At 40.7% G+C, this 15618-nt stretch overlaps 2 protein-coding genes across 2 annotated transcripts in view; one reads left to right on the forward strand and one right to left on the reverse strand.

Moving 5' to 3' along the window:
* LOC121552147 overlaps nt 1–15618 on the forward strand; it is a 63420-nt gene that overhangs the window by 15323 nt on the left and 32479 nt on the right. The window contains exons 12-19 of the mRNA XM_045211177.1: nt 2834–2982; nt 3110–3203; nt 5048–5162; nt 5289–5375; nt 6174–6314; nt 6425–6531; nt 6692–6837; nt 8066–8225. Coding sequence (XP_045067112.1) covers nt 2834–2982; nt 3110–3203; nt 5048–5162; nt 5289–5375; nt 6174–6314; nt 6425–6531; nt 6692–6837; nt 8066–8225 — 999 coding nt within the window. The remainder of the gene's footprint in view (nt 1–2833; nt 2983–3109; nt 3204–5047; nt 5163–5288; nt 5376–6173; nt 6315–6424; nt 6532–6691; nt 6838–8065; nt 8226–15618) is intronic.
* Nucleotides 8422–15194, reverse strand: LOC121552585 (solute carrier family 22 member 2-like). The gene is made up of 11 exons (XM_041865543.2): nt 15106–15194; nt 13151–13254; nt 12907–13061; nt 12012–12180; nt 11769–11883; nt 11577–11677; nt 9769–9983; nt 9551–9659; nt 9337–9449; nt 9114–9213; nt 8422–9007 (listed from the first exon to the last, which is right to left on the reverse strand). Exons 2-11 carry the CDS (start codon nt 13216–13218, stop codon nt 8920–8922), a joined length of 1233 nt encoding a protein of 410 aa, XP_041721477.2. The 5' UTR covers nt 13219–13254; nt 15106–15194; the 3' UTR covers nt 8422–8919.

Consider the following 15618-nt stretch of genomic DNA (forward strand, 5'->3'; position numbering starts at 1 on the left):
GTGAATAATGATGAGTGAGAAAGTTACAGATACACTGTTATGATGAGTTTCTAGGGTATCAAGTGATTACAAATGTAAGGATGTACTTAGACACTTTTCATGGGGAGTTCATATAATATATTTAATAAGGTACCATATTTAGTTATAACAGACATAGCCCTGCCTCTTCCAACTTCCTAACTCCAGAACAAAGATCCACTCTCTCTATACTGTATGTTAACGTGGGCTATTTTGAGCACTTTTCTTCTGGGATGCTTACTTGATTTCATTGCTTTACTGGGAAGCTTAGCAGAAGTAGATATAATCATGTTATTTATGTTAGTGCAGAGTGAGCTGCACACAGTGGACTTCCTCCTAGGGCACACCGCCTCAGTTCTAACAGTATAAATCTGGTTCATACGCACATGATTACTGCATACAATAGCTGTAGGATTAGCAGAGGCATTCAGAGCAGTTAGAGGGACATAAATTAGGTTACTTACATTGTGTCTACCAAAGCCCCGGTGTAATGTACATTTGCTGAAGCATTATGACAACTGCGTCACAATGGTAGGGATTAGCTGAGCTAGGCTTGGGTCATTGATAAGTCATTGTCTCAACACAGCCTTATAATGCTGTGAAAGGATCCAGAAACCCAAATGATTTGGGTGGATCCCATCCTCCTTATACAGTGCCTTGCAGAAGTATTCATCCCCCTTGGCGTTTTTCCTATTTTGTTGCATTACAACCTGTAATTTAAATTGATTTTTATTTGGATTTAATGTAATTGACATACACAAAATAGTCCAAATTGGTGAAGTGGAATAAAAAAAAAAAACTTATTTCAAAAAATTCTAAAAAATAAATAACGGAAATGTGGTGCGTGCATATGGATTCACCCCCTTTGCTATGAAGCCCCTAAATAAGATCTGGTCCAAACAATTACCTTCAGAAGTCACATAATTAGCTAAATGAAGTCCACCTGTGTGCAATCTAAGTGTCACATGATCTGTCACATGATCTCAGTATATATACACCTGTTCTGAAAGGCCCCAGAGTCTGCAACACCACTAAGCAAGGGGCACCACCAAGCAAGCGGCAACATGAAGACCAAGGAGCTCTCCAAACAAGTCAGGGAAAAAGTTGTGGAGAAGTACAGATCAGGGTTGGGTTATAAAGAAAATATCTCTGAACATCCCACGGAGCACCATTAAATCCATTATTAAAAAATGGAAAGAATATGGCACCACAACAAACCTGCCAAGAGAGGGCCACCCACCAAAACTCACGGACCAGGCACGGAGGGCATTAATCAGAGAGGCAACAAAGAGACCAAAGATAACCCTGAAGGAGCTGCAAAGCTCCACAGCGAAGATTGGAGTATCTGTCCATAGGACCACTTTAAGCAGTACACTCCACAGAGCTGGGCTTTACGGAAGAGTGACCAGAAAAAAAGCCATTGCTTAAAGAGAAAAATAAGTAAACACGTTTAGTATTCGCCAAAAGGCATGTGGGAGACTCCCCAAACATATGGAAGAACGTACTCTGGTCAGATGAGACTAAAATTGAGCTTTTTGGCCATCAAGGAAAACGCTATGTCTGGCGTAAACCCAACACCTCTCATAACCCCGAGAACACCATCGCCACAGTGAAGCATGGTGGTGGCAGTATCATGCTGTGGGGATGTTTTTCATTGACAGGGACTGGGAAACTGGTCAGAATTGAAGGAATGATGGATGCCGCTAAATACAGGGAAATTCTTGAGGAAACCTGTTTCAGTCTTCCAGAGATTTGAGACTGGGACGGAGGTTCACCTTCCAGCAGGACAATGACCCTAAGCATACTGCGAAAGCAACACTCGAGTGGTTTAAGGGCAAACATTTAAATGTCTTGGAATGGCCTAGTCAAAGCCCAGACCTCAATCCAATTGAGAATCTGTGGTATGACTTAAAAATTGCTGTACACCAGCGGAACCCATCCAACTTGAAGGAGCTGGAGCAATTTTGCCTTGAAGAATGGGCAAAAATCCCAGTGGCTAGATGTGCCAAGCTCATAGAGACATACCCCAAGAGACTTGCAGCTGTAATTGCTGCAAAAGGTGGCTCTACAAAGTATTGGCTTTGGGGGGACCGAATAGTTATGCACGCTCAAGTTTTCTGTTTTTTTGTCTGATTTGTTGTTTGTTTCACAATAAAAAATATTTTGCATCTTCAAAGTGGTAGGCATGTTGTGTAAATCAAATGAGACAAACCCTCAAAAACACAATTTTAATTCCAGTTTGTAAGGCACCAAAATAGGAAAAATTAATGAATACTTTCGCAAGCCAAACGTGTTTTGTTTCCAAAAGGTATCGAAATTGTCAACAAACGTTACACCCATTGAGCTGCAATAATCACGTAGCCAGTTGTGAAGAGAAAGAATCCTGCTAAAGCGTTCAATGCCACGATTCAGAGAGGGCACAGGGCCAGATATGATGGGTCTTTTGTTGGTGTCTAGCAGAGAGTCAATCAGCTCTTTAAAATCCAGTTTCAACTGATCAGAGCTGCCCTTCATAATGTCATTAAAACCCCCATTGACTACGATAGAATGGATTTCCATGTCCTGACGTAGGTACATTCGGGAGCAGCTTAGTAATGTCATTTACTCGAGCTCCGGGATAGGACATTGTATTTGCACCAGGAACAGTCACATTTCTTACCATTTCGCTACATGGGAAAACATTTTAAATAATTAACTACTGAAAACACTACCTAGATTAGAATTTAGTTCAGCATTCATTCACTCACCCTACATTGTCAGTGTTGAGGGTAGAAATTGATCCGTGATATTGTTTTCTGTTGACTGTGGCTTTCAGATTGCAAGGTGGGCAACGGGGGGACATACAGGGGTCCTACTTCCATGACCATGTTGGGTGTCACCTGTCAGAGTTGGAGCGCCCAGAGCCCCCATCAGCACATCAGCTTCACCCCTGAATCCCACCCTGACAAAGGCCTGGAGTCCAATGTAAGTTCAAGGAATCTTCTTATAAGACATATTTAAATAATGTCAGACGATACTGCAAAAGTATTTCATATGACAGACATTTGGGAAGATGTACTTCAATTTATTCAGCGCCCCTTTTCACTGGTAGAATTGTAGAAACCCTGACAATGACGTGAATGGACCATGGTGCTACACCACAGACAGAAGCCAGAAATGGGACTACTGCCAAATCCCAGATTGCGGTATGTGGACTACTGTGAGCAGGGTGCGAATTATGGGAGAGCCAGGGGGGGCTCAGCTTCCCTGAATGAGACATGAGTTCTCCCAAATACAACAAAAGTCAAACTTTGGGGGGTGTATAATAATGCTAATTTAACCATTCTCCTATTTGTTTAAAATGCAGTGGTAAATATGTTTTACGGTGGTAAATATTAAAATAAAAGCTTCCAAATTGAACAGACACCCCCACCTCTTTGTCAAGGTTTAAACCATTTATTTCTACGTGGCTGCACAAACCTCCATGTCCACAGCACTGTGCACTCAGTAGTGTTGCATTTTGGCCACAGCTGAGCTCCTTTAAATGCATAGATTTTCCTTTGTACTTGCTCATTTTCACCATTTGTTTGCCATGCACCCTTGATAAAAAAAACTGCCTTTATTCCAATTCATAAGATTTATACATTGATTTATCATTGTTTGCTTTTGTCAGTCGGCTGTTTAGAGCGCTCATTGCGGGTACTGGTGTTCTCTGTGCTGTCCTGGCCAGAATACATTTATTTAGCTTTATTATTTTTTATCAACATTTGTTTTCTTTCCTGGATCAGCTGATGATGGTCGACAATATCACTAGACAACTAGCCTACAGCTAGACACCAATGTGCATCCAATCCATCCAACATTAATGACAGTAGGCCTATAGTTGACTCTTTCTGTTAGAAGCATTACATTTTGCAATGCCATAGGCCTACATTATTTTGGATTTGTGTGCCCATGAGAACTGTTTTCATGGCGAAACATAATTACATTTTATGTAGGCATTTTCCGAGATCTCCAAGATCCAGGAATCGTGCTGGATTTAAGTTCAATGTTCTAATTCAATTGATAAATGCTTAATAATGACAAATAACAATGTCATTAATGTAAGGAAAGAAAGGTAGTGTTTTATGTCACACGATCTATGAAGACTCCATGCATTCAACTCATGAATTACGGACAACTCATGAACTAAGATGTAAACATGTTTTGATTCAACTCGTGTATTTTATTGAATGTAGGCTACCTGTTCTGCGTGTGTTCATGTGTGTAAAATTGTCTTGGCTGAGAGGGTAGGCTACCGGGGGTGGTATAGGCCTAGCGGAGGGTAAACGCAACTAAACGCAGTTTACCCACCTTTTTCAGAAAAATGCATTGAAAGTATAGGGAGCGTTATATTTTTCACCGTGACTGGCAAAGAGTTTATCCACCGATTTTTTTACCACTACATCACTGGCTAGCGGAAGGCCTATTTAAAGGTCATAGTAATTGGCCTACACATTGTAGCCTAGTGTAGTAAGTTGACAATGTGTGTTAGGGTGACCATCCCGTTTTCCCTGGGACATTTTCAGCCCCATTTCAGGTGTCCTGACTTTACAGGCTACAAAAAAAGTATATTTGTCACCAAGACGCATCAATGAATGTACTGTAGGCCCAATCAATGGCGATCACTGAATGTCATTAGGCACACTTTTTTGGTGTTTGTAAACAGATGTCTATTTCCATTCACCAAGTAGCGTTTCCATTATTCTGGAGTGGAGGAACATGCACAGATAGCCTACTTTTTGAAGTGATTTGTTTTGTTCAATCAGATGAAAGCCACATGAATGGTTGTGTTCATGCCACATTAAAAGGTCATTCATTTTTACCATTAAATTACTTTTTTATTCTAGACCCATAAAATAAAATTGTGCACCCAAAATTGTGCACCCCCCCTGTTGTTTTAACACAGTTGTTTTATCCAGATTTACTGTATGTGGTTACTGTATGTACATCTGCTATATCTGGTCTACATTGTGGAATGCAGAAATAAAACTGTATTTTTGGTCTCCAGCTGGCTTGAAATGTGGGCAGCCTGTTACAAAGCCCATGAGGTGTTTCGGTCGCATCGTTGGAGGCTGTGTATCCAAACCCCACTCATGGCCCTGGCAGATCAGCCTAAGGACCAAGTATGGAGGATAGTATCCCATTCCCTTTCATGAATCTCATTAATATATTGATACCTCTATACAATAAGAAAAAACAATATATCTTGGAGAACTTACTCAGTTACTCTTCTGTCCGTCCCTCTGCAGCACTGGCATCCATATCCATACCCATATCTGTGGAGGAACTCTGATCGCCCCTCAGTGGGTCCTCACCGCTGCCCACTGCCTGAAGATGTGAGAGAGCAGCCCTCATCAGTGCCCATATCAACTCAGTTGTCATGAGGCTAATTACTGACAAAACCTATACCAACAAGAAGGGCAGCTGTACATACTCTGTAGTAGTGGCCAATGTTCCCTCAAAAAAGGTCTGCTGAGCGCAAACTTGAACATTGTGAAAATTCTGTGCAACTTCCAGCACGCGTTTACTGTGAGCACTGAGGCTGTACCAGTTACAGTTTTAACAGTGGCCAAGTAGGCTACTGTGGCTATTTGATCATAATGTAGGCCTACCAGAGTGGCCTACCATCAAAAACAATGGAGAAAAAATGCATCCCATAACATTTTAACATGGAAATAGCTGTTTTATCATTCAGCCTACAGTAGCAGCAAATGTGCTTATTCAAGACGGTCTCAAAATACAACACTGCCCCTTTAAGACATAGAAAAAAGCTCTTTACCTGACTAGCTTTTCAAAGATGGCTAGAAATGCGCCCGCGCACACATGCAGATTAGAGGGAAAATTGATAGTGGCTGAGTGTTAGCCTCCTACACAGCAGAAAAGCAGCATGACTGTTTAGTATTAATAATAATAATATAATAATATGCCATTTAGCAGATGCTTTTATCCAAAGCGACTTACAGTCATGCGTGCATACATTTTTTGTGTATGGGTGGTCCCGGGGATCGAACCCACTACCTTGGCGTTACAAGCGCCGTGCTCTACCAGCTGAGCTACAGAGGACCACCGTATTGTTTACTGTGAGGTCCTAATTATGGATTACATACAAGTACATCTTCCTGTGTGTGTGTCAGATCAAAGAGGCCATCTGCCTACATGGTGCTATTGGGAACCCATACAGAGAGAGCAAATGAAGCGTCCAAGCAGGAGCGTAACCTGGAGAAACTGATCCTGGGACCTGGCGGGACAGACATTGCACTACTGAAGCTAGACAGGTGAGTGAGGCCATTGCATGTCATTAAAGAAAAACTCAATAGAATGTTTTATATTTTTCTTGCTGTTTGGAAGTCAGAGGCTGTAAAAAGACTTGTGTGATTGGTTGCAGCCCTGCACTCATAAATGACAACGTTTTACCAGTATGCTTACCTGAGAAGGATTTCGTGGTACCATCTGGAACTGAGTGCTATGTGACAGGATGGGGAGAGACACAAGGTTCAAGAGTCATGCATGTTTTTTCCCCTCATGGTTGCTCTCATAACATGACACAAAATGAAGTTATTCTTCTGTCCAGGACTCCATTACTTTGTTGATGCAAATATACCAAACATTTTCTATATTTTCCGACATAAAACATTGATCTTTGTGTTTGTAGGAACTGGTGGAGAAGGGCTCCTCAAGGAGACGGGCTTCCCTGTTATAGAAAATAAAGTGTGTAATCGTCCTGCCTACCTGAACAACAGAGTCAAGGACCATGAGATGTGTGCTGGGAACATTGAAGGGGGAGCAGACAGTTGCCAGGTACATACTACCAGTCAAAAGTTTTTTGAACGGTTTTTCTTTATTTTTACTATTTTCTACATTGTAGAAAATTAGTGAAGACATCAAAACTATGAAATAACACATATGGAATCATGTAGTAACCAAAAAAGTGTTAAACAAATCAAAATATATTTTATATTTGAGATTCTTCAAATAGCCACCTTTGCCTTGATGACCGCTTTGCACTCTCTTGGCATTCTCTCAACCAGCTTCATGAGGTAGTCACCTGGAATGCATTTCAATTAACAGGTGTGCCTTCTTAAAAATTAATTTTTGGAATTTCTTTCCTTAATGCGTTTGAGCCAATCAGTTGTGTTGTGACAAGGTAAGTGGGGTATACAGAAGATGTACCTATTTGGTAAAATACCAAGTCCATATTGTGGCAAGAACAGCTCAAATAAGCAAAGAGAAATGACAGTCCATCATTACTTTAAGACATGAAGGTCAGTCAATACGGAACATTTCAAGATCTTGCAGTCACAAAAACCATCAAGCGCTATGATGAAACTGGCTCTCACGAGGACCGCCACAGGAATGGAAGACCCAGAGTTACCTCTGCTGCAGAGGATAAGTTCATTAGAGTTACCAGCCTCAGAAATTGCAGCCCAAATAAATGCTTCACGGAGTTCAAGTCACAGACACATCTCAACATCAACTGTTCAGAAGAGAATGTGTGAATCAGGCCTTCATGGTCGAATTGCTGCAAAGAAACCACTACTAAAGGACACCATTAAGAAGAAGAGAATCGCTTGGGTCAAGAAACACGAACAATGGACATTAGACCGGTGGAAATTTGTCCTTTGGTCTGGAGTCCATATTTTAGATTTTTGGTTCCAACCACTATGTCTTTGTGAGATGCGGTGTGGGTGAACGGATGATCTCCGCATTTGTATTTCCCACCGTAAAACATGGAGGAGGAGGTGTTATGGTGTGGGGGTGCTTTGCTGGTGACACTGTCTGTGATTTATTTCATAGTTTTGATGTCTTCACTATTATTCTACAATGTAGAAAATAGTTTAAAAAAAGAAAACCCCTTGAATGAGTAGGTGTTCTAAAACTTTTGACCGGTAGTGTACATGCTCAGCAACAACCAGTAGTCATTCAATTTAATTAAGGACTGTGTGGTTGGTTGTATACCGCAGTTTCCACAATGAGTTTAAAGTTAACTGCATCAGAGTTTTTTACCTCTGTTTTTTACTTCTTCTAGGATGACAGTGGTGGCCCTTTGGTGTGCCATGCTCAGAACACCTTTGTTCTCCAGGGAGTGACATCGTGGGGTCTGGGCTGTGCCGACGCCATGAAGCCAGGGGTGTACATCAGAGTATCTAAATTTATGGATTGGATTAACAATCAGATGAAGATTAATTCTTAACCCTCTGCTATACCTCCATAATCTTGAGGAATGTTGAATTTGAGCCCTAAATGTAGTTTTATTAAGACTTGTAAGACTTGAAAGTACAAATTAAATACCTGTGGTAAGTGATTTCTTCCGAAATTGCAAGGTTCTAGCCTGGTACACAACAATGGTGTTTGACCACATGTTAAATAAAGGAAGAGCTTGTGTGTCATTGGGATCTTTGATGGGAAACCTTTTTATTAATTTCAGTCAGGTCAGTCAACAATACATGTATATAACATTAACACGACTGGGGTATGTTAACATTTGGGATAACTAGAGACAGTTTAGAATAAGAAAATCTTCTCAAAACACACTTGAGAAGATGACATTTCTGGCAATTTCTACTATAAAATTAGTGGAGGACTGATAGTGGATATCATTTGGGGATTTCCAACTGAAATATTTTTTTTAAATGATAGAAATCACCATTGTGTGTATTTTAACATCTAAATTATTATTATGATCATTATTATGATCTAAAATCATGTCCTGTACAGTAATACATATAAATACCAGCATCACAAAAACATGAAAGGATTCACATCAGCTAGTGTTAGGAAACAACAAATGCAAAAAACATATTATAGGTTATACATTCGTAAATACAGTATATGAGTTCAGTATGCTGTCAATCTTGTGGCGAAGAGGTGGAGCAATATCGATCAGACGATTGTAGTTTCTTTGTTGGTCGTCATGTCAGTGGGCAAGAGATTTGTCAGCTGTTGACTCTTCAGGCAGTTTTCTTTGTGTCTGATCACCAATGGAATATGTACAATAAATCCATATTCCCCAAACAAATCCTCTAACACACTACAGTGCAATTTAGTTTTGTTTGAAGTGATAAAGAAAATCATACCTGTTTGGGAACTCAATGTCATTGATAGTCTCAGGAAGTGTTACACCTCTGGTCTCAGGCAACAGCAAGACTAAACCTCCAGCTACGAACGCTATCGCCCCTGTGGGGTACAACAAAACATATTACCACATTGAGTGTCTGACAGAAATGGACTCCTCAGACAGAAATGGTCTCCGGTGTATAAGCATCTTGTAACAGGTTAATTAGTGTTTTAATCATGTACCGAAGATGATGAGTGGCAGTTCCAGCCAGATGGTAGCCAGTCTGTAGAGCAGGAACGGGGAAACGATGCCTCCGATGTCACACAGAGTGGAGCACACTGACACGCCCAGGTTCCTGAGGAGAGAAACAGTTGTAGTATTTTTTCCATAATTTGTTTCCTGCTATGTTTGTTATTAGTTATACATTTTGAGATGTGCACCCCTGGTAAACCTTACCTGACAAAGGTGGGGTATAATTCAGTGTTCGCAAACACCACCATCTCAAATGCCATGGTGATGCCCAACCGGCCAACGCAGGCCACAACTGTTTTGACCCAGAAGTAACCTGCAGGAGAGAGAGAGAGACATTACTGTATCGTATGTACTATGCACATTAAATAAGACGGGGTACTACCATTTTCTAACAAGTTTCCTTTCAGATATTGCACACTTACTATCTGGGATCATAGCAGTGATGAAGCAGGATACTCCAGCTACAATGTTGGCCGTAGCAAAGGGAAGACGACGTCCAATACGATCGATGGTGAAGAGGATTAGGAAGGCAGCAGGGAACTCTACCAGGCCAGAGATCAGGAAGTCAATGTAGACGTTTCCTCCTGCGATTCCCACACGCATGATAAGACCCTGGTAGACAATAGCACTAGTGAACCTGTGAAGATGATGATACAACATCAAATTAGGCCACGAGAAGAGAAAGGGACCCTGTCATAAATGTATATGTAACGGGTTAAAGTTTGTTGTGGTTCTTGAACGCACCCTCTTGCCTCTGCCAGTCACAGGTGCACCTCCTTTTAATTAAGGGTGTGGCTTTTTGTATAAAAACTGAGCTTTTCCCTTGTTTCAGAGGATATTCTGAGAGGATCTCTGTGAATAGCAGTGTGATGGAAAATGTTATGTTGGTGCTTTTCTATTTTATACATTTCTGTGTTCAATGTTTGTGCTTTTCTAATAACTGTTTTCTGTGTTCATGCAAGTGACTGATTGAAAGAACCCTCACTATCAGTATCTGCAATTTGGCAGTACGCCCAGACCCTTGTTTTGAGAACGAAAGATATCTCAGTTTCAAGGTCTCAGCTTAGAGAGAAGAAGCCTCGTGAGGTATTGGTCTGTCACATGCATGACCCAGTATTGGTCGGTCACATGAATGAAGCAGATGTTAATGATGAATGAATGATGAATAAGCTAAATCATGCAAATATAACTTGTCTGCAGTATATAAGAGTACTAACGGAACTGCCCCGTTAGAGCTCCTGACAGACGTTCACTATGGTGCATCAAGTTCGTTGTAACCTCTCCAGCGCGCTGACAATAAACAATGAATAATTTAAGATTGACTTAGAGTTTTCCTGTGTAAGAATTTTCACAATAGTAGATATGTGCAAGAACAGAGGGATAGGCCAATGAGTGATATATGTTTCAGTAAGGTTGGCTTCTTAGCATTCATAGCAATGCTTATCAACTGTACCGCAGAGATTAAACGTAAGTCAGCTAAAATACATGTGGTGGCAGCTGCAGAGAAGTAATTGGGGGTACGAGATTTGACTTCAGAAGAGTTACAAGGTGTGTTGAGTGGTAGTGTCCTGTCCTCTCAGGCCGTTGGCATGGGGTAGGATCAGAGAGGGTTAAAGTAGTGGAATAAGGTGATTGGTTTGAATGAGTATAGGGTTAGTTGGTAGGGTAATTCAAAATATATTTGTATCTTTATTTTATTTTCCCCTTTTCCATTTTGTATCATAAAGTGTAATAGATTTATACTATACTTGAATTGGGGGCAGTAATGCAACATCTTGGATGCCAACCACCATTAAACTCCACTGAAGAAGAAGATGTTTCAGGGGATCCCCTAAAAATTGTAAAGGCTGGCATGCCGTTGGAGGACGGGAGCAGCAACCATTGTGTATTGCAAATGGACAAGTTTAATCGGGAGTAAAGGTTCTATGGCAAGAGTACCTGTCTCCATTGGTGCCGCTCTCCTTCTCCCTTGGCATGTTCTCCTGGGTTGTTGTTGGTATGTATGATGTATTTTATGTTGCCCAGAGTTAAACAGAACATTCTGAAGCGAAACCTTGATTATTGAATACTGTCCCAGGGACCTCACGTATAAAAAAGTAGTAGTATCGGCTACAGGGAAGATTATTTATGGTATAATCCCCCACATTACATATAGCTTAAGTGCTGTTGTAATTTAAGCTTAAATCATTGGTCATAGATGTCTAGCAATTTTTTGCAGCATGGGTCTTACCAGTTGAACATGAGGATGAAGGTGTGCTTTCTCATGTTTGGAGTTCTGACCAGATCCAGGAAAGAGGCAGTTGAGGTCTCTGCATTGTCATCGCTCAGCGTCTGTAAAATATGTTAGGCTATGGAAGTTGTCATCAAATCTAGTTTAGCAGTGCCTTTTTAATTATGTATGATCCCCTGAAACATTTCTTACCTCAATGTTCTTGGAGAGGGTTTTCTTGTTTTCCTTCGCTATTGCCTCAGTGATCTCCTTAGCTTTGGTTGAGTTGTTCTGAGAGAGAAGCCATCTTGGAGACTCTGGGATCAACCTGGAAGCCAAAATGTGAGACGCAACATGAGGTTTTCAGAACCATGCAGACATACAGTATAGCAGGGCATTGGACATGGTGATCCTACAACAGGCCTGTATAATATCTGAGGTGATTCCGGGTCTTACCAGAAGTAAGATAGAAATATGAAGTAAGGAACAGTGAAGGCCACCTGCAGCCAGTGCCAGTCAGTGATGAGGTAGGCAATGAGGGTCAAAACGAGAATACCCACACTGAAGAACATCTGGAAAATCACACCCACCATCCTCCTGTACTCAACTCCCACCAGCTCAGTAACTGAGGAGACAAGTAAGCAGTGTTGGGGAGTAATGAACTACATGTAGTTCAACTAGTAATTTAACTGCATTGAATTCAATTCAAATCTTGGTAGTGTTTTCAGTAGTTAATTGCTTTTGCCATGTAGCGGTGTAGCTAACTAATGGAACAACACAACAATTTGTGCAAAAATAAAATATGGGTAAAGTAGGCAAAAAAGATTTTTTTCGGCATCAGACCTGCCTAATTCTAATTTGAAACAGTTTTTGTGTTTAATAGGCTAAAGTACACCTTCTGTAAACATCTGACTCCAGAATGATCTGTTCTTGCAATTTGTAGTCTATGACATATCAGATTTAGATATGATAATTTATCACAAAGTAGTTTGGGTGTAGTGAACTACTTTTTCAAAATGTAACTTTAGTTAAGTGAACTATATTGTTCTTAAAGGTAGCTTTAGTGTAGCTAACTTCTTTCAGTGTGAAGTAATTGGTAACTTGGTAAACTATATGTCCCCAACACTGCAGGTAAGACACATACTGTACAGTAAAGCATGTAACCTTAAGTCAAGCAAGAGTTTTACTGAAACATAATTTGACCATCCTCCTCTGTTGAAAGTTGCATCGGAAATAAACTAACTTCCTATTTACTAAACCATAGACTAATTTGCTGCAAATTATTAATCAAAATCATACACGCCGTAGTTAATATATCAACTTTTGTGGGACAAAGGTTTTTTTTTCATACTAAGCACATATACAGACATCCAGACTCCCTTGACAGCAAAGCCAAAGATTGTGCGAAATACAAGCATGGATATATAGTTTGGAGCCGCTGCTACAAGTATTCCAGCAACCCCATTCAAGAGGTTGGACATCAAGAAGCTAATTTTTCTGCCGAACCTTCAAAGAAGAAGAAAAAAAGAGAATGTAAAAACAGGATCTAATATTGAAAAAAAGAATCTTTCTTCTGCGTTGCGAAGTAAACTTACCTGTCAGCCAGGTATCCAAAAGTTATGCTTCCAACGAGGAAGCCCACATTGAGTGTAGCCTGGTACATGTCCACCACCCAGGCATCATTACATACCAGGTCAAACTGAAATGAACAAATACCTCATAATGAACTGCCATATTAAAGAGATACTTGGGGATTTTGGCAATGAGGCCGATTATCTACAGTGGGGGAAAAAAAGTATTTAGTCAGCCACCAATTGTGCACGTTCTCCCACTTAAAAAGATGAGAGAGGCCTGTAATTTTCATCATAGGTACACGTCAACTATGACAGACAAATTGAGAAAAAAAGATCCAGAAAATCACATTGTAGGATTTTTAATGAATTTATTTGCAAATTATGGTGGAAAATAAGTATTTGGTCACCTACAAACAAGCAAGATTTCTGGCTCTCACAGACCTGTAACTTCTTCTTTAAGAGGCTCCTCTGTCCTCCACTCGTTACCTGTATTAATGGCACCTGTTTGATCTTGTTATCAGTATAAAAGACACCTGTCCACAACCTCAAACAGTCACACTCCAAACTCCACTATGGCCAAGACCAAAGAGCTGTCAAAGGACACCAGAAACAAAATTGTAGACCTGCACCAGGCTGGGAAGACTGAATCTGCAATAGGTAAGCAGCTTGGTTTGAAGAAATCAACTGTGGGAGCAATTATTAGGAAATGGAAGACATACAAGACCACTGATAATCTCCCCTCGATCTGGGGCTCCACGCAAGATCTCACCCCGTGGGGTCAAAATGATCACAAGAACAGTGAGCAAAAATCCCAGAACCACACGGGGGGACCTAGTGAATGACCTGCAGAGAGCTGGGACCAAAGTAACAAAGCCTACCATCAGTAACACACTACGCCGCCAGGGACTCAAATCCTGCAGTGCCAGACGTGTCCCCCTGCTTAAGCCAGTACATGTCCAGGCCCGTCTGAAGTTTGCTAGAGTGCATTTGGATGATCCAGAAGAGGATTGGGAGAATGTCATATGGTCAGATGAAACCAAAATAGAACTTTTTGGTAAAAACTCAACTCGTCGTGTTTGGAGGACAAAGAATGCTGAGTTGCATCCAAAGAACACCATACCTACTGTGAAGCATGGGGGTGGAAACATCATGCTTTGGGGCTGTTTTTCTGCAAAGGGACCAGGACGACTGATCCGTGTAAAGGAAAGAATGAATGGAGCCATGTATCGTGAGATTTTGAGTGAAAACCTCCTTCCATCAGCAAGGGCATTGAAGATGAAACGTGGCTGGGTCTTTCAGCATGACAATGATCCCAAACACACCGCCCGGGCAACGAAGGAGTGGCTTCGTAAGAAGCATTTCAAGGTCCTGGAGTGTCCTAGCCAGTCTCCAGATCTCAACCCCATAGAAAATCTTTGGAGGGAGATGAAAGTCTGTGTTGCCCAGCGACAGCCCCAAAACATCACTGCTCTAGAGGAGATCTGCATGGAGGAATGGGCCAAAATACCAGCAACAGTGTGTGAAAACCTTGTGAAGACTTACAGAAAACGTTTGACCTGTGTCATTGCCAACAAAGGGTATATAACAAAGTATTGAGAAACTTTTGTTATTGACCAAATACTTATTTTCCACCATAATTTGTAAATAAATTCATAAAAAATCCTACAATGTGATTTTCTGGATTTCTTTTTCTCATTCTGTCTGTCATTGTTGACGTGTACCTATGATGAAAATTACAGGCCTCTCTCATCTTTTTAAGTGGGAGAACTTGCACAATTGGTGGCTGACTAAATACTTTTTTTCCCCACTGTATATAATTTCTTTGTTGTATTTTTTTTGCTCAGAAAACTTGAGGGGTAAATGTGGCTCACAGGCCACCAGTTGGGGAACCTTGATGTTGGCTATCTATCTGTCATGCGCCAGGTAGGCTAGTCTCGTAGCCTAATCTTGTAATTACCCCTCTCAGAACACCTTACCTTTCACTCATATCTGAGGCAAAATGAGTGAGCGAAGGAGCCATTTCCGTAATTCTTGCAAAAATAAATAGCAACTAACTGAAAAGAGGTGATTTATTGAATTACTCTACAACAAAAGTAGGTTGTTTTGTAAAGTTCTGTTTGCAAAAGAGGACATTGGTCTCTTTTAGCTGATAATTAACCACCAATATCGATTTTAGACAGAGCTACATCACACAGATAATTTGTCATAAAAATGTTCTGAAACAAAACATCTGAAACATTTTAATCTACTTTTATTTATTGCATAAACATGTCACTCAACACTTCTGTCTCTGCGTTTAATTTCTCGTAAGGTTTTTGAGATGTGTCTGTTTATACAGAGTGATGTGACAAGACACAACATTATTGATTAGAATACAAATGCCTCATATAGTATAAAAGGAGTTATGGATGAAAAATTCTACCATCAGGCGAGTGAGGTGGAGAGCAGCTGTAGCCTACAGTACAATACATCAAGACAGAACTATGTAT

The sequence above is a fragment of the Coregonus clupeaformis genome, chromosome 36 (assembly GCF_020615455.1).
Source record: "Coregonus clupeaformis isolate EN_2021a chromosome 36, ASM2061545v1, whole genome shotgun sequence".
NCBI lineage: Eukaryota > Metazoa > Chordata > Actinopteri > Salmoniformes > Salmonidae > Coregonus > Coregonus clupeaformis.